We start from the raw sequence: 19279 nt of genomic DNA, 5'->3' as shown, positions 1-19279 counted from the left end.
CCTAATGGCTTATACTTCGTACTTTTTGAAATGGTGCATTATATCAATCAAATACAAGTATACAACTCGGTGAAACATATTTAAACTGTAATAGGTCGATAAGCATGGGCGGATCTATGTTTGGGCCGGCAAAGGCTCGACCCCCTTTAATAATCTTGGGTTGTTCGTATAATTATATGATGTCTAATAATTGCAAATAAAAAGATGTGGCATAGCACTTAAGTATTGTTATTTTTTACAAAATATTAGGGGATCAAATCTTGACCTCCCTGACTTTTTGCTCAAAATCTGTCACTATCGATAAAGACACATAATAACAATAATAATAATAAATTAATTATAATAGTATGTGTAATTTGCTTTCAAGACAAACATTAGTTTTATGCTATCAAATGGATTTGAAAATAGGTCAAACTACTAGGTGACTAAAATAATCAATATAAAATGTTAATGCTGCCATATACTCAAGCATGCCAGATCAAATAAACCAATTAACAACTAGAGATCTTAGAACATGCTATTCATTTGATTTAGTTATTTGAACTTATTAGGGTTTATAGAAATTGTATATGAGTAGTTGTAAATTAAACTTGGTAGCTCCTATTCGGCTTCATGTTTTTAAAAAAATGAACTTAATAATCACGAGGCCTTAAATATTTAACGTTATTGTCAAGACTAACAATCAAATGTAAAGTTAATTATGAGGATTGCATAATTGTAAAATCAACTCAGAAACCCACTCATTCTGTATTTGAATAAGTGCATCAATTTGACTTTTATACTATTTACATATCAAATTTGACTTGATTTTATACTATTATATATTACATAAAATCTTATTACCACCTCTGTTAATTGTTATCTGCAACTCTGAAATTTTTTATATCTCACAATTAATAACCTAAAGTTACAGATAACTATTAACGGTGGCAGTTTGTAAATTTTGGATAAATTAGTCACAATATATAAGCAAATATCAATTTTTCAATAATTCTGCTAATTGACATTAAAGGACTCATTTAGCTACAGACGGAGTACTATTATATTTCCTTGCCCCTCTTTATCACCAAAAAAAAAAATCCTTCACTTTTATTTGTAAATGTTATATATATAAAATAAAAATAATAAAAAAAAAAACAAAACTACATTTAAATGTTACTTATATTTCTTTATTTTCTTATGGTCTCCATCCAAATCCACTAGTATTTTTTTATTACAAATATTTATCTCCTTTCACATTTATTTTACTCCATAATAAACTATTAAACCCACTATATTTTCTTTATAATTTTTTAATACAACTATTTCTCTTACTTCTTACTCTGTATTATATTTATGTCAATTAAATTAGATAAAATTATATATATCGGTTAAAATGTAACACTTAAAAAAAAACTAATAATAAAATAAAATAATCGTAATTAATCTGTATTTGGCCCCACACTTAGTCATCAACTAAGCCACGCCAAAACATTAAATAAAATAAAGTCCCAACTTTTATCTAGTGACACAAAACGGTACAAAATATATCTATCCTAGGAAGCAATTGGATTAACAAAAAGATAGAAAAAGAGAAACCAAAATCTAGCTTCTTCTTTCCACAATCCGGAATATAAGATAGAAAGAAAGAACTTCAATCGTATTTTTACATTAAAAAAAAATGGATCCAATAAAGAAACAAAGTACCTCACATTGACCAAAATATCAGTATATCACCCAATGTAAAAGACACCGTGGACAAAACGCCAAATTCCCTTTTTTTTTCATTCTTAAAAATAAAATATAAACTACAGGCTCAAAAAATTAAAAAAAAAAAACCAAGCCGAGCCGAGCCGAGAAGCCGAGAAATAAAGCAAAGTCTAAAAGAGTGTGAACAGGTAATAGCCGGTAAAAACAGGTGGAGCCGGTTATAAAGCCAAATAAGCCGTACGATAATTACAGGGTCGTTCCCATGGCAGTTGGTAAGCATTTAGTGCGTGCTTCTCTTTCTCTCTCCTCTCTTTCTCACTCACTTCTCACTCATTATTATTATTATTTCAATTTCAATTTTACTGGGTTTTTGCTTTTGATTTTGATTTAGTGAGAGAAAATTTCATGTAGTAACTGCTCTTATTTTCTCTCTCTAAAACTCCATTTTTTTTCCTCTTCTTAATAATAATAGATCCGTTACAAAAAAATTTCATTCTCCTGCATTCTGTTCTATTCTCTGTAATTGCTACATTATGAGGTATAATTTTGGGTTTTGAATTTCTGGGTTTTGTGTTATTTGATTTTTGAATTTCTGGGTTTGTTTTTGATTTTTTTTATGTTTGCATTGAATTTGACAAAAATGGGTGTTTCTCAAAACCTTTCTTTTTGAAGTAATGTCATTTTTTTAAAACTTTTGATTTATTGGAATTTGGGTTTGTGTAATCATCTTCTTGATTCATGTGCTTTCTTTTTCTGGGAAATTCTGATCAATGAGTTTAAAATTCAAGTTTCTATGAATGAATGAATTTGTTCTTCTAAATTCTTCTTATAGTTAGCTATGATTAATTATTAATACTGTTTTTAATTTTTGAGTGCATGCAGATTTTGAAGGAAGATGAAGAAGTTCATTTATTCTCATTGGAAATGATTAGTTAGATTGAGCTTCAGTCATTTATGAATCCAGGTCAGACCATAATCATACCTTATTTTGAATTTATTTTTCAATAATGTAGTTCACATGATTAATGGAATTTATCTGATTTAATTTGTTCTACATTTTCAGGGATTATAATTGACTTTCAGAAATTCTCAGCATCTGGGTTTCTTACATGCTATTAGTGGTAACTTATTGTACAGTTGGGGTAAATTTGACAAAAAAGAAAAAATTGATCTGGGATATAATTTGAAGCTTTGGAGATTATCGGGCTATGGATTGTGATTAGGGTAATTATTAATTCGATTCGATTTCGACGAGAAATAGGATCTAATTGTGTATTGGGATTGTTTGATCAATTGGTATATAATCCAATTAGTGCTAAATTTAGAAATAGAGGGTATTTAGGGTTAGATTATTGGTGATTTAGGGTTTGGATTAATTCGTTGACAAAAAAGTAATTTTGGGTAAAAAAGTGAAGAAAATGATTGAATCAGAGCTATGTGCATCAAGGGTGATGTCACCATTTAGAGAAGAAAGTGGGGATGAAGAGCTTTCAGTATTACCAAGGCACACAAAAGTTATTGTGACTGGAAATAATAGAACTAAATCAGTTTTAGTTGGTTTGCAAGGTGTTGTTAAGAAGGCTGTTGGTCTTGGTGGTTGGCATTGGCTGGTAAATTTTCTTACTTATTATTATGCTTTATTGTATAATTCTAATACTATTATTTAGAATTGGTTTTATGCACATTGTTTAAGTTTATGATATAGTTTGATTAAATACTAAATAATACAGTATATTTAACTTTTGTGTTGGTTAAGATTCATACATTGTTTGTAATTACTGTTTGTCTTCTTCAATGATTGAGTTTTATTATTGCTTTTGTACTAAATAATTCAATAATATATTCTAGTTTATGCTGGAGTTTAGATAATTCCCGACCCGAGTTATTTTATAAATACTAAATAGTACAATGTTCTTTTGTGTTTGTTAAGATTCGTATTATTTGTGATTAGTTGTTTTCTTTAGGAAATGCATTTCTTAATGTTTTTGTACTAATTTATACAGAGGGGTATATCCGTACTTATAATGTTCCTGGGTATTGTTGGATTCTTGAATATTAAATAGCATTTTGCACGGGGCGTCCTGAAATCAACTGGCTTCGAGTTTTATTCCCTACTGTGATTTTAGTGAGGATAAAATGATCGATTATTGTGACGTTATTCTGATCAAAATAACGCTGAAAAGCTGTTAGGCGATTGTCGTTTACGAGTAAAGCATGATTACTACTGCTATAGTTTTTTTTTGTTTTAATTGATATATATTTTTTAACATGCTAATCATTTTTCTGGCATGGCATGATTTTTGTAGTGGGAAGACTTTAATATGTCATTTGGACCGACAGTTTGTACAAATTCTTCTAAAAAAGAAAATTTTAAAAATAGCGCGGTGAAAAGATACAAAAAGTGTTGTCATTCTTGTCAACTATGTAGCATTTTCTAATGTTCATTGAAGCTTTGCTTTTATTAATTTTATGGTATATGAATGAAATATTTAGCTTCCTTTTGCTTTCTGCTTGCTGGTTGCTTACTGGGTGTGGAAAAGCAACATAGTTGCTTTCTCTTTTTTTGTGATTATTGAGAATTGTCATGATTTGTTGAAGGTCTTGAAGAATGGGATCGAGGTGAAGCTGCAACGGAATGCACTGAGTGTGCTAGAACCTCCTACGGGTAATGAAGAGGATGATGAGCTTGATCACTCTAGTAGCAGCTCCGATCTTGGAGTAAAGGACCATGATTTTGGTAAGCTACAGCAAAAGTTCAGCTTCCTTCCTCCTTAAATGTAAACATGAGCATTAAAGTGCTTTTGTTCCACTTTTTGATTGCTGGTAATATGCTGCAGCTAGTATGGAGTTCCACAAAGTGAGCAAACCAAGAGTGCGCCATACTAGACCATGGGGTCCAACAGCTTCCGCAAAGTCAAACCACTGGAATTGCTTGAAGGAACTCCACTCCAACATTCATACCTCTAACTGTGTAAGCTGCTTAGCGAACTTTGTGGGCATTTTATATTAGCGTAGCACATATTAACAAATAGCAATAGTGTGAAGAACTCGGTTGAGAGTTGATTTAAGGTGCATGAGTCCTCTATTAAAATCATGTTGGGGATAGAGAAACTCAAAAGTATATTTTCTTTTCATCACAGCTCCAATTACATAAAAGGGTCCTTGTCGATCCCTAGTAACACCTCCTATTTGTCTTTATGACCCCAAAAACACCCCTCTGAGATGTTCGTCACAGTGTTTGCTCTATTTCTGATAAGATATTGTAAATCTTTTGTGTTTGGCCATTCTGGGTATAAAGTGCAAAATTTTCATAAATAACAAATGACCTTGTATTGTATTTTTAGGGGTAAGTGAGTTATTAACATAATTTTTTATGATCCCGCTCTTTGGTATATTTAATGCTTGTCCATATTTTTCTTTTGTTGACTGCTGTCAAGATAGCTCTTTCAATTGGATTTCATTCTTTTATTCTTACTTTTGTGTCTGGGGTAGGGAGTTGAAAGTGTTTACCTTTGGACTAGTAGGTATATCATTACTTTGCTAAGTGGTTGTAACTAATTCCACTGTAGGAATAATTGGATACATAAGATGGGGAACAAAAGCTTATTTTATATGCCTCATCCTGTTTCATGGTTTTTTTTTTTTTTCCTTCTTCCACAATCCTCATTTCGCGGGTTGTATTATTTCTAATTGCGAGTTAACCTAAGTTATTGGTTTGAGAAATAAGATATTTTGGGCCCTACATAAATTCTATGTTCAAATTTTCAATGGAAAAAAACCTGTCGTGCAGATCTTTGGAAATAATGTTGTTATTGTCCTAAATCAAATTACATGATTATGTGTTTCAAAAAAAAAAAAAAAAAAAAAAAATAAAAATAAAAAATTACATGATTATACGTGGTCCTGAAATTTTGCCTCAAAGAATATCAAAATTAAGGTTTAAGAACATAATTAGGGTATTGTTTCTTTTATTAATACAAAGTGTAATGAAGTATGTGGTCCTAAACTCCTAATGCCTTCCTGTTCTTGAATTTGCCAGAGGCTGGACTTTGCAAAGCTTGGAAGTGATTCACTGTGGAGATATTTGAGCCGGTTTCACCTGGTTAGTTTCATATACGAAGTACCCCCTAAACAATTCATCAATCTTTTTTAAAACTCAGACTTCCACAATAATTGCCTAATATTCTTGATTTTGATTACCAAATCTTCAGGGGAACATGAATTCTAGCTCGAAGGAGCAGATGGTTAATATAGTGCAGCGCCACTTTGCTTCACAGGTTTTTCACTCAATTCCACGTTCATTTTAATGTTGATTTAGGGATTCTCATCTTGTTTAGTGTAATGCTATTGCTGCTGTTCAGTAGACAGACTATCACAGTTACTAATCACCGTTTTATTTTTACATTACAGCAAGTTGATGAAGTACAAGTGATTGCAGAATTCATTCGTGCAGCCAAGAAACTGAGGAGCAGTAGCAGAAGTAGGGAGTGAAAATATCCAGGTGTTGATCTAGAAAATGCTCTATGTAATTATATTATATATATACATAAATCTTAGCCTAACTTTTAGATCAAATCTAACTGAAAGACCATGGTTTTGGAGAGAGTTCATTTGCTGCAGCTGGCTAGAACTCACTCTCGACTCGGATTCTAACCTTGTAATCTGGTGTGTAGGCTAGAAGGCCCAGTTAATATTTATAACCTGAGTTCTCTCTGTTATATATTCAAGTTCTTGAGAATCATGATTCTGTGTCTTCTAATGCTAGACTAGATTTGGGCATGAGATTGCAGATTTTCAGGTTGATAATATATATTATGCAGTATATAATTTACTTAAGTGATACTTTTTTGACTTATTTTTTCCACATACTCCAAATTACTTGGTAGGCAGGCTATAATTTGTGTTTTCTTTTTCCTATTTACTTTTCATTTTTATGATTGTGAACCGTGCTCTTCTTTTTATGATAGACGGCATAGACAAATAACATTTGAACCAAGAAAAAAAGTGGGGCCATTCGATTTATTTAATTACTTGTAATCTTAACTAATTTCAGAGATAATTTGTTCTTTAACACACTATTTTTTTTATTTTTATTTATTTTTTTCTTCTCTCTTTAGATTGTTGTGTTTTTTGTATAATGACCTTGTTACTTTTGTTTTAAACTTTGATTAAGGGAAAATAACAACGTTGATACAAATCCATATAAAAGTATAAAACTTGCTCCTATCAAGTACTACTTGGTCTATAGGTAAGGATTATCTCTCATTTATGAACTTGAATAATTGAGAGAGAAAGTGTTCTAGCATAACAATGATGCTTAATACTCATCGATTTCTCTTATTAGCATCCATCCTTGTCCTCCCTAGCAGTAATCATCTTAGCCACCATATTCGCCATTTAATCCGATCCAAGCAGCATTACTCAACGCTCAAAACAGCCCAAGCTTTGAACCTCCAAAATCAACTTGTTCAATGATTGCAGTACCTCCATTGCCTACTTGGTACACTTGTAATGGAGGCCACAGGCCAGTCAAGGTGAAGACCCCACCGTGGTATGCGCCAATAAGACCACCAAAAGCCTTTGTGGCACTAGTGGTACACAGAAGTCATGGGTGATCATTGGTCCGATGCTTCGGGCGAAACCAATTCCCAGGGTGTGACGGGCGGTGTGTACAGGGCCCGGGTACATATTCACCGCGGCATGCTGATCCGCGATTACTAGCGATTCCAACTTCATGTTCTCGAGTTGCAGAGAACAATCCGAACTGAGGCAATCTTTCCGGATTCGCTCCGCCTTACAGCCTTGCTTCCCATTGTAATTGCCATTGTAGCACGTGTGTGGCCCAGCCCATAAGGGCCATGCGGACTTGACGTCATCCCCACCTTCCTCCAGTATATCACTGGCAGTCCCTCGTGAGTGCGGCACGCACCTTTTTGTTTGTTTCGGAGCCGTTTTGGCGGAGCGTACTAAACCCACTACGTACCACACCACCGGGCGGCTCGCCTGAATGCCGAGTCTTTTCCGCCGCCAACTCGACGTCGTCGCCACCTGCAAGATAAGGCCAAAAACTTGACTTTACTAAACAAGCGAGAAAAGCCCTTTCTATCTCTATTAAGTAATAACTTAAGTATTGGACTAGTGGTGGTAACAAGGCCAATAAAAACTCCATGTCAACATAAAAGAAGTGGTTACGGAAAATCTTTATGTCAAAGAAAGAGGAGTAGAGTTCAGTCTACTAACAAGTTTAAAGAAGGTTCCATAAGGATCTTTATGAGTTTTAGCATAAGTATAGATTATATTTTAAAACTGAATTAAAATCATACTAAGTATCTTCAAAAAATTATAATAGAAGGCCATGGGTCCATGACCCAATTGTACACCAATTGAGTATATAAACTTATACTTCCTCCGTTATATTAATATTGCAATAAGGATGGAATTACGCATCTCAAAGCACATTTTATATGTTAAATATCTATAATTCTATAAGAATAAAAATTATAAAAAGTTGATATTCTGTAAATATTTTACGAGATGAATCTAACAAGATCCCACATGAAGATATTTTACTTAATATATAAATCCTAATATGTGGTCAAACAAGCATGATAAATAGTGCAAAAATCCAGTTGTTGCAATATTATTAGAACGGAGGAAGTACTTCGTAATCTACAAAGAAGATGTGGCACGTGTAGATGGTTAGACTATGAGCTTTATGAATATTTAATGACAAACTATCCTTGTTTATTACTCCTTCTATCCCTTTATTTTTGCCCCGCCAACTTTGTAAATTTTGATAGTAAATTACCGTTTATCTATAAGAGAAAGTATAGTCATGAGTGATCTTATTAGATTTGACTCATTGCATATTTTATTAATATCATTTTTTGATAATTTTAACGTATAAGGAAATGAAGATATATGCGTTTTAAGAGGTGCCTGGGAGACTGTAAAAAGTCAAATGGGGCAAAAAAAATAGGGACAAAGAGAGTAGATAAAATGACAAATTTATCACTCATTTATAGCTGAAATGACCATAATACCCCAATTTTTTGTACATCACTTATAAATTTGATTTTTCTCCTTCCCCAAATTGTTATTTTTTTTTTTTTTTTGACAATTGCTTAAAGTGGAGATTGATTGCAGTATACAACATGCATGATAATGGTTTTAAACTTTAATAGCATATTTGAATTGTTCTATATCTAATCTTATCTAATTACTTTGTAATAATTTGACTTATTTCTACAACTATATACAAGAAAAAACTATATTTTGGAATGAAATATATTTTTCAAAACGAATTTTATGAGTTATATTTACAATATAGTTATTGAAAGTTATAATTTATTTTATTTATATTAATATTGAAAAATAATAATATTGAAAATAAGCCTGGTACAATACTTGTTGAAAAGTTAAAATGTTAGATGCTGCTGTCTCGTAACTTGGCTAATTGTACAACTTTATATATTAGTTATTTCATATATTATATGATATGATATATTTAGATTAGATTGTTGTATCTTTAAATCATTTTAGAGTAAGTTTACACCATTACTCTTTCCGTATTTTAAAAAGTGAAACGTTTTGACTTTTTGCATTATTTACCTAATCCGTTTTTAATACTGTTAGTGATTCATACATAAGAAAAATTATAGTTTTGTATTTACTTGTTGGAATTGTTTCAAATTATATTCAATTGTTATAATTTTATCTATTGATGATTAAAGATATTATTGATCAAAGTTTTGTATGAAATACAAGCATAGGAAAAACGTTTTATTTATAAAAAATTGGAGAGGGAGCATACACTATCTATTATATCCACCTTGTTTAAAAATGCATCCCATTTTTTTTTCCCTTAAAAATCCAAAAAAAATTTCTTTAAAATTCGACAATTAGCTCATTGTCGTTTGTTTTTCTCCATATCCCAACCCAAAAACATTACTAGTCAACTACCGAACCTACAAATATCAACTCGCACAATTAGGTGATACACCAAAAATGTACTTATAATTATAATATACGATTATAAAAAATCTATACTATATATTAAAAAGCGTTTCTAAATTTATTTATGTGCCACGTGTATCCTTTCTCACACAAATACTGCGCCACATCAAACATTCAACGACCTTTAACATCATGCCACAACATCATTCAATGAATTAAAAAATGCATCCCTCAACGACTTAACATCATGCCACAACATCATTCAATGAATTAAAAATGCATACAAAGAGGTTCGAACCCAAAACCTCATTGAATGATAACAACATGTTTTACCATCTTAGCTAAAAATAAATCATGTTCTATTATTTCACATTTATATATAAATACAAGTATTAAAATGTAGAATAAAAACAAAATAAATCCAAAATGAGTTATTTTTGTCATTGTATTCTGATTTACCCACAATATAAAAATTAACCAGACTTTTCAAACATCTAATATAAAAATGAAATTATTAAAAGTATCACCCGCAGTGAAGCTCAGGTCACACACTAGTTGTATATTAAATGCAATAAAATGAAAATAAAAATCAAAGTTCACCTAAATTGGCTAAATATTTGGAAAATAAAATAGTCAAAATTGCGTGAATACAAGTGTCCATTCCAACCCATTAAAAGTGCTAAGTCAAAAATAATAAAAAAAAATAAAATAAAATAAATTCCACGTAGTTTCTAAACTGGCGCAATTTTATATTTATCGCTGAACAAAATTCTATTTTCTTTCTCTCTCCTCTCAATAATAACAAAAAAACAAGAGAGGGAAGCAAAGCTAAAGCGTCAGCTCTAACGATACCGCCGATATTTTCACTCGCTTTCTATCTCATCTATTATACTTCACCTCGATTTTCCGACGAGTTGTCAATTTATCAGGTAATTTAATCACTATTTTTTTCTTGATTTTTATGTTTAATTTGTTGATTTTTTTTTTTTGTGTTTTTATTAGCGTGTTTCTTGATTGAATTTGCAGGTTGTAGCAGATTTTTGTTTTGGTTTATACCTGTGTTTTCTTTTCTTTTTAGGTTTTGATTTGGTTTATCTGATTTGATTGGCGGTGTTTTGTTGATGATTTTGATGTAATTTTGGTTTGAGGAGATAAGGTTTTGCTGACTTGATTGTTTTTTAGCAAGAAATTTCTAAATTTGTCCGAATTTTTTCAGATGAGGATTGACTAGTCTGAATTTTTAATTATTATATGGTGCTATTATTGTTAATAATTTAAGTTTCTGTTTTTGCTGATGTATAAGTTTGTTGTGTATGATTTTTGTTCTTTGTTCAATGATTAAAATTAATAAGCTTAGGTTTGAGTAATTGGTACAATTGTTTGATTGAGTAATAGCGTCTTCGGATTAGGGAATCTTCAGTATCGCTACGAGTTTTTCGTGTTTGGTTTTGAGACTTGAAAGTTTAATGATACAATCAAGTTGTATCATGAACTTATAAATTATCATACACGGTTTTCAAATGTTGTTTTTAGTTTCGATAAAGCTAAAGGCTCGCAATGATGACTGACAAACCCTTGTTGTCCTGGCGTGTTAAGGTTGAGGAATGAGGGCACAGACACAATCAATTTGATTATTACTGTAGTTGTTGATTCGGTTGTTGTTTGTAACTTGTAAACTATTAAAATGACTTCAATTGTAATGGATATGGAAAAAAAGTGAATTGAGCAAGATTCTCGATAGAGTTGTCACTGGCTATACTCACTCTTGGTTAGAAGTGTTGAGTGTCTGGCAAGGCCATTTCCTGATAAGTTTGCATGGCTTTAGTCTAAAATGACTCATCTATGAGGCAAACCCATGTTTTAGGTGGAATAAAGAAACGAAGTAACATAAGTTAATAGCTGTATCAAAATATTAGCCATGTTTGACTATGATGGTGAAGTAAATTTTTGAGTTGTATGTGAATATATTTAGCCTTATTAAGTACTCAGGGTTCCTTTCAAAAAAATAAAAATTTAAAAGTACTTAAGAGATATAATAAGAAAGTGAAAGTAAGGAATATTTGCATGTTTGAGGGGGTAATGACATGCCTCATCTCCATGATGGGGTGCTCCTAGGAGCTAGTGTGATCTTTTGACTGTGTATTGGTTCTCCTCTGGCTCACTGGCTCTTCCATTTAGCACTGTACATGGCTTACCAGTATGTCGTTGTGTTAATCACTTTGGTAATGGAGCTCTTAGCAGCGCATAGCCTTGATTCATAAATCTATAGATGGGCCTTCGAAAACATGATAACTCCTGGTTGGTCCTACCATGATCAATTTGATTATGTGTTCCAGATTCCTCAAATTATTCTTCCTCTAATTTTCAGATAGAATATGGAAGGGAACCATTGATACCACCAACATTATATATGAGATTCTTCCAGAGGAATCATTGCTCTTTATGGAATCGTTTCTGTTCACGTGACATTAGCATTATCTTGTCAAGCAACTCTTCAGCTACATGTTGTAGCTACTTGTTTCTTAGACAGCAGGCATAACAGACTATACATTATATTTTAGCAAAGAAAAGTCAAATCCTCCTATAATAAAAGGATTAATGAAGATTTATAGTGCTAGTTTGAAGGAAATATGGACGAGGTATGACATAGGATTGTATTTTTTAAAGGTTTTCAATGATTTTCTGTCAAATCAAAATATGTTTTTAAATAAAGAAAAAAAATTAAAAATATTGATTCTTGAGTAGCTTTATAGCCTTAAAATGTCAAAGTAACCTGGCATCTGTTCTGAGCTTTATATCATGGATTTTGAGATTTGTAGGGTTTATAGATCTGATCTTTTTGGATGTGCATACTATGATGAATGTCTTCTGCTGCTGAGTCTTGATGAAGCTTAATTTGTTTATGTGCTGCCCCCTTCTTCTTTGCCTCACGCAATGTAGTGTGGGAGTAAGATTATATACATCTAAACCTCTTTGGATCTAGCCTGTGACGGATATTGCTCTGGGATGCTGCTGTTATTCTTTCTTAATGCATTATTTACATTTGTGCTTGAAAAATGTATCCTTTTGTGCAGGGAGACAACTAGAGATGCTCCAGGTGTATATAATTTTAAGCGGATAATAAAGTATAAGCGAGAGAATGGGAGGTTGTTGCTGTTGCTGCTTTTCGTCTAGAAGATCTGAACCAGTTAGGACCCCGACTTATTATTATGTAAGAAATTTCATTCTGAATACAACTTCCCTATAAAATTATTGGACCATTGTTTTTTTCATTAAAAAGTTAAAACTGGCAGTTCCAATTCATAATATAGGTTTCCTATCTAATTTTGTCATCGTCTAGGGAGGAAATCAGAATGAGGTAATGATGCAATTTCAAGCCTGATGCATCAGCATAACTTTAACAATGTTGTCATCTTTTGTTTAGAGTATTTTATGCTATGCTGTAGTTCAATAAGATGGAAATGTCATAGGGTGTGACTGTTGGAGTACGTATTGTAGACAGTAATTCTGCCTGTACTAGTTCATTGTATCTTAATTTTGTATTTGTTTTAAATAAACACAGTGCACTTTACAGCTCCTTTAGAATTTGTGCAAGTAACTAGGTTAAAATTTTGCTGGCAATATACAATATAGTTTGTGTTTAAGATTCAGAGTTAAATTTCTTTTTGGGTGGAATTGTGTGACATTTGAACTCACAAGTTTTAGAAGATTATTGAAACTCTGGGAAAATCACGTTCACGTTCCATAAAACATCCAATTATTAGTTTGTTACGAAGTTGTTGACGGATAGGTTCAGCAGACTGATGACTAAATGAACCTCTGATGCATGAATTAGCACCAGCTGATGATTGAGAGGGCACTGTCTTGTGCAGTTAATTTCTTTAAACTTTTTTTTTTTTTTTTTTTTTTTTTTGGGGGGGGGGTGTGGTAAACAGGTGTTACATTTTAAGTTTGTGCTTAGTTGGTCACTATCGTGGTTAAACTGTAAACTTTGTGACTTAAGGCCTAATTAGTAGTCTCTGTAGTTGTCGTGCCCTTGTCCTGTATTTTTTTTACATTCTTTTAGAGAAAAAATACAAATCCAAATGGTTACAGTGGAAGCCTTTTGTAAACTAAATTTGTGGGATATTCTTGCTGTCAGATGAGTCCCAAACTGTCTTAAGTTCTTCTAATATGCCCCCATCCAGCCATATGTACTATCATTACTTGGATCGATGTTGTGGAATGTTTTGAGCATTATGACCTTCTGTAGCTCTAGGTGATATACTTATTTGCTTTGGAAAGAAGAAAGTAAGATGGTATATCTGCAATTCATGGTGTTAATTTATTGCTAGTGTATGTAATTATTTGACAAGCCCAGCAACAGTCAAGTCCATGGCCTATATAGTACTTTTGTATTGACAATATGAATAGGAACAATTACTCGATAACCCTGATATATTAAATATAGACAATCACTCTCACCACCTCTACAAATTACACTTTAAAGGTTCCTGAAGAATATATATTGGTTTAAAGTTCAGCATTCCTATTTGTTATCTTGGTCATGTCAGATTTTCTCTTTCAGAGAGTCATTAAAATGTTCAAATACTATTGCAATTTTGACGTCTGGAGCAATATGTGCAGGTTGCATAATCTTTACCTATATCAATATAATGTAGTAACCTCTGAAATTTTGTTTCAACAATTTCGACTTTCTTCAGTGCCCCAGGACGTCTGAGGAGCGTGAGCCCTTGTCAGCTAACCGTGGAATACCTGCCGGACTGGCAGGAGGACTGCTGGTTGATACCAATTTAGACACATCAAGTCCAGATACATATACTCCACCTCCTGCTCCTATTCCTTATGATGTTGATTTAGGACGTCCTCGAACACCACATGGTAGAGAGAATCATCTTACCAAGAACGACACAACAAGTGAAATAGCAAATTCTGGTACTGAGGAAGGACAGAACAATGCTGATTCTTCAGAAAATCAAGAGAAGAAAGAAATAGACGAGAAAACAAAATCTGTCATGGAACTTACCTTATCTGAGGACTCTGAAGATGATCTTAAGAAGCCGATCGAACAGAATCTTACAATCATAGAAGAAGAAGATTGTCCTATATGCCTTGAAGGTAACAATTGCATGTAGCTCTTTCATTTTTACTTCCTGTCTTGTAATGATTTTATGTATGGGCTGAAAGCAGAGTTAAGACTTAAGAGTAGTAGTTACGTGAAGAATGAAAAGTTGAAAGAGAGAGGGAGGGGGAGGGAAATGTAATATCTAAACTGCTGTAATGCATTAGATTCAAGCTGAAGGGAAGTGTGAAATCAGTTGGGGGACATATCATAATGGAGTGTGAAGCTCATTATACGTAGAATGTTGGGAGTATTAAAAATTCAAAGTCAACAAATGATGATATCAGCCTTTTTGTTGAGTGTTGACTTTCATTTCTTTCTATCTGTAGCATTTTAAGCTTGTGCTATCTCTGATCTTGTTAATGTATCAGGTTTTGTTTAAAATGTCACCAACATTCCTGTTGCTGGTTTTGTTTGCAGAGTACACAGAAGAGAATCCAAAGATGCTTACTAAATGCGAGCATCATTTTCATCTTTGCTGCATTCTCGAATGGATGGAAAGAAGTGAAACTTGCCCAGTGTGTGATAAGGTCTGTTACTGCATTCCCTTCAGATTAATAATAGACTAGATTGATCTACCTTTAGTTCCTATTTCATCTTACAATTCTCTTACTTATGATGCAGGAAATGGTGTTTGATGAAGATTTTAATATTTAGCCTTGATGCAAGCTCGAGTGTTTAACTTTCTTTTTTGTTGTCGAGGCCTTGTCAGTAGAATCATCTGTTTTGTGTCGCAATTGCAAGTTAGCTTCCACCTGACATGGGTGATTGTAATTAGATAATTCAATGTCATGAGAGTGATGATCATATTTCTAGGCGTTTGTCAAACTAGTAGAATTATAAACAGAGAAGGTAAAAAGGGAAAGAAAAAACAAAAACAAAAAGAGTGTTGGGGGAGGGAGTGGGTCTTCTAGGTTAGATTTTCCATTATAGCTCCTCGGTGCTGGCCTTGCTATTGATTCGTGAATCGTTGGAGCTTCGATCATTTCAGTGACAAAACATGGTAGTAGGAAAAGGTTTAACATTCAGTAGCAAGCAGTACAATGCAGTTGGGGGATTAAATTCGGGCATTCGGCATTACCGATTGCATTGTACTGTATGCTACTTTTATACTGGAAATACTGGCGGGAATAAGCAGGTTCTTTTGGTTCCCGTTATGTTCGTTTTCCTATGTCATTTTTTACATACGTGTATAGGTCCATTGAACAGAGTTTTAGGATTTTTTTTTTTTTTTTTAATTATTTTTATAACCTGTTCTTACAGTCTTTCTTACCTGAAGATTGGCTTTTTCTGCCGTGTGCTTCTTTTGATTGATTTTGCTGAATTTGCGTGCATAATGTGAATATATTTCTTATTTTTATTAGATTGGATTCTTGGTTATTTATGGAGTACAGAATCTATGCCTGATTTGGGTGATCATTTGGCAACAAGAGTGTCTGATGCATTGTCACATTTGTCAACAAACGTCTTTTTTGTCAATAAACATATACTCTCCACGTCTCAAATTGTCACGTTTTCTTTTCTAAATTTTCCCATATTAATTCAATTTCATAGCCAACAAATACCATATAAAATTGTATTTTTCAAAAAAAAAAAAAAGAAAAAAAAGAAAAACCATATAAAATTGTACGGAGTATCAATTAATTTATTCAAAAGTAGAACTACGATGTACTTAAATTGGTTTGGGTTTGCTTCCAAAGATATATCATCTTCTCCTTTGAAATTACATATATTTCCATCAATGAATCGATTTATACTCTTTTCGTCCTTTTATTTTTGTCCTATTACCATTTTTTGGGTCAAACTTTAAAAATTTTGACTGTAAATTACCGTTAATCTATAAAAGATGAAATAGTCATGAGTGGTCTTGTTAGATTTGTTTTATTGTATATTTTATTAATATCACGTTTTTATAATTTTTATGTGTACAGAAATAAAGATGTAGACATTTTATGACGTATTTTGGAGACCGTGCACAGCCAAATGAGACAAAAAAAATAGGGACAGAGGGAGTAATGAACTTATAAAGAATACCTTGATTAACCTTATTAACCATGATTTCATGATGAATACTAAGTAACAAAATCGAATTCAAACTACACTCCTACAGTACTATTGAGTTTTTTTTTTTTTTTTTTTTTTTTTTTTTTTTTTTTTTTTTTGTAGGATGACAATTGTTAGCTATGAGGCCTATGACAATTTAACTAATTGGTCGAAATGAGAAGGAGGCTTGGCTCAGATGGCCAAGTTTCTCAAATTTCATGTGAGAGACCTGGGTTCGATTAAATACACGATTCAAATCCAAATTTATAAGTTATCTAATTTATGTAAGGGGATTATTGTGATTGATACATAGAGTAATGAATATTTGGCTATGTGGCATTAAAATAAAGTCCTCATTCATTGATGATAATGATTGACCTAGAAATAATAATGGCTGGTGGCATTCTCATCAATGTCATAAGTATCATTATGATGCATTCTAATTAGTATGATTTTTGTAAATTGACTTGTTCTAAAAATATTATCCTCAAAAGTTATGAATAACTAAAGTGAACCCATGCTTCGGAATACATCCAATTTATCAAGAACAATAATTTCTGTTTTTTTTTTTTTTTTTTTTAATTTTTTTTAATACAAAAAACATTAACCTTAATATAGCAACAAAATTGAAATTTTTTTGAAACAAAGATAAGTGCCCATTTTATTAAAGAAGGTCTGATTCCGTCAAAGTTGTGATACTTTGAGGAAAGGAACTCACTCGCACATACTCAACTTTGTCACCGGTATCACATCTAGCTACAAGATGAGCCACCGTATTAAGCTTGCGATTTACATGAGCAAAAGTACATTCATCGAAGGGCAATCTATCTTTTCTAATATCATCAAATATAAAATGGGTTGGAGAAACATCAACATCGTCCACATTCGGTGCTTGAACCACATTCTACGCGTCAGATTCTAATAAAATTCTGGCATAATCGAGCCTATTTGCAAGCTGCAGGGCATATCTAACCGCCAGAGCTTCAGCACACTCTAGTGTTGTTGAGTGAAATTTAAGTGGAACGCTAAACGTCGCCCTCGAATCTCTAACTAACGCCCGCAAAATAACCTAAAATGACGTACGTAGCCTTGTTATAAAAATATTATAAAATCAGTTTCCCCTTCTATAATTCTATGACTAATATTGAAAGGTATTAGATCTATTATAAACAACAACAACAACAATTATAAACAACATCATCAATTATAAACAACAACAACAGCAATTATAAACAACAACAACAATTATAAACAACAACATCAGCATACGAATTTTTTTTTTTCGAATTATAAACAACAGCAACATCATACGAATATAAGGCAGAAACGCCCAATTTTTTCAACGGATCTAGGGTGAAACGCCTAGAATTTTTGTATAACCGTATGGGTGAACAAAAATTCTAGGCGTTTCGGCCCAGAATTTGCGAAAATTTTGGGCATTTCCGCCAATTCCAGAAAAAAATTAAAAAAAAATATACTCACCTTGTCTTCGGCGACTCCTTCGACGACAACCTTTCCCTTGTCCTTCCTCATCATTTTCACGTCTTCCCTTGTATGTGGTGGAGGGTGGGACGTGGTGGTAGGTGGGATGTGTGGTGGTAGTAGTGGTGGGTGGTTAAAGGGCGTGGTGGTATGTGGTTAAAAAAGGAGGCGGTGGTGGGTGGTTAAAAGAGGAGTTGGTGTGGGTGGTTCAAAGAGGAGGTGGTGGTAGTGGTGGGTGGTAAAAGAATAAGGTGGTGGTGGTGAGAAGAGGGTTTTGGGAGTGAGGGAGTGAGAATTGTTTTATTTTATTTAAGGGTAAATTTGTAAAATAAATTTCATTTGCGGGCGTTAGTCGGAAATTTGAGGACGATATTTAACAACCCTCAAATTTAATTACCTTTATTTTTATTTTATTTTTTTACATTTTTTTTAAATCGAAATGCACGAAATTGTATTGTTCCATTGAAGATTAATTAATATTATTACAAAAATGAACCCACAATTTTCCTATTTTTTTTTTCTTAAGTTTCCTTTTTTTTTAAATAAATAAATAAATGAATAAAATCTTGCTATACAATTTTTTGCTCAATGTTCAGCCTTTTTCTTTTTCTTTAATATATATCCTTTTTATTTTTTTTTTATTTTTTTTTTGGGCTTAGAAGTTATACATGTATACTGCCTTTTATAATCTTTTCTTTGTCATAGAAATCTAGAAGTTAACTTATGAATATGCTTAAAAAAATCCGGTTTGGTCCAATTTAAATTTTTAGATCCGTCTTTAAGTGTTCTCTATACAATACCACAGTGAGGAGGGTCTTCTAACGTTCTCTCTTTTTATAAGTGTCACATCAATTAGATAATTAGGCCTATATGTTTGACATCGTTTTATACTTCACCGCATTAGGAAAAAAAAAATAAAAAATCACTAATAAAGCATGAAATTGGTCAAATTTATACATTTATGCTTATTTAACTCTTTCTTTTTTC

At 32.5% G+C, this 19279-nt stretch overlaps 2 protein-coding genes across 3 annotated transcripts; both read left to right on the top strand.

Moving 5' to 3' along the window:
• The first annotated feature begins 1953 nt into the window (after nucleotides 1-1953).
• LOC110719548 lies at nucleotides 1954-6468 on the top strand. Of its 2 annotated transcripts, none has more exons than XM_021898504.1 (8): nucleotides 1954-1972; nucleotides 2572-2653; nucleotides 2753-3299; nucleotides 4288-4426; nucleotides 4527-4660; nucleotides 5729-5791; nucleotides 5901-5966; nucleotides 6100-6468. In XM_021898504.1, the coding sequence occupies exons 3-8, from the start codon at nucleotides 3108-3110 to the stop codon at nucleotides 6178-6180; spliced, it is 675 nt and encodes a 224-aa protein (XP_021754196.1). In that variant the 5' UTR covers nucleotides 1954-1972; nucleotides 2572-2653; nucleotides 2753-3107; the 3' UTR covers nucleotides 6181-6468. The 2 variants fall into 2 exon arrangements, with proteins under 2 accessions (XP_021754196.1, XP_021754194.1); XM_021898502.1 differs by lacking the exon at nucleotides 1954-1972 and adding an exon at nucleotides 2026-2227.
• A 3940-nt stretch (nucleotides 6469-10408) lies between these two features.
• On the top strand, nucleotides 10409-16130 carry LOC110719547 (probable E3 ubiquitin-protein ligase RHB1A). The gene is made up of 5 exons (XM_021898501.1): nucleotides 10409-10574; nucleotides 12720-12856; nucleotides 14349-14763; nucleotides 15188-15297; nucleotides 15392-16130. Exons 2-5 carry the CDS (start codon nucleotides 12785-12787, stop codon nucleotides 15422-15424), a joined length of 630 nt encoding a protein of 209 aa, XP_021754193.1. The 5' UTR covers nucleotides 10409-10574; nucleotides 12720-12784; the 3' UTR covers nucleotides 15425-16130.
• Nucleotides 16131-19279: the final 3149 nt, after the last annotated feature.

Source organism: Chenopodium quinoa, unplaced genomic scaffold (genome assembly GCF_001683475.1).
Source record: "Chenopodium quinoa cultivar QQ74 unplaced genomic scaffold, ASM168347v1, whole genome shotgun sequence".
Taxonomy (NCBI): domain Eukaryota; kingdom Viridiplantae; phylum Streptophyta; class Magnoliopsida; order Caryophyllales; family Amaranthaceae; genus Chenopodium; species Chenopodium quinoa.
The sequence above is the reverse complement of the archived record's forward strand: the minus strand, read 5'-3'. Positions and strand labels throughout refer to the sequence as shown.

Coding starts and splice junctions, on each gene's coding strand:
- LOC110719547 (XM_021898501.1), top strand. CDS start 12,785: ATGGGAGGTTGTTGCTGTTGCTGCTTTTCGTCTAGAAGATCTGAACCA. Junction 12,857..14,348: donor GGACCCCGACTTATTATTAT/GTAAGAAATTTC, acceptor GACTTTCTTCAG/TGCCCCAGGACGTCTGAGGA. Junction 14,764..15,187: donor TTGTCCTATATGCCTTGAAG/GTAACAATTGCA, acceptor TTTTGTTTGCAG/AGTACACAGAAGAGAATCCA.
- LOC110719548 (XM_021898504.1), top strand. CDS start 3,108: ATGATTGAATCAGAGCTATGTGCATCAAGGGTGATGTCACCATTTAGA. Junction 3,300..4,287: donor TTGGTGGTTGGCATTGGCTG/GTAAATTTTCTT, acceptor GATTTGTTGAAG/GTCTTGAAGAATGGGATCGA. Junction 5,967..6,099: donor AGCGCCACTTTGCTTCACAG/GTTTTTCACTCA, acceptor TTTACATTACAG/CAAGTTGATGAAGTACAAGT.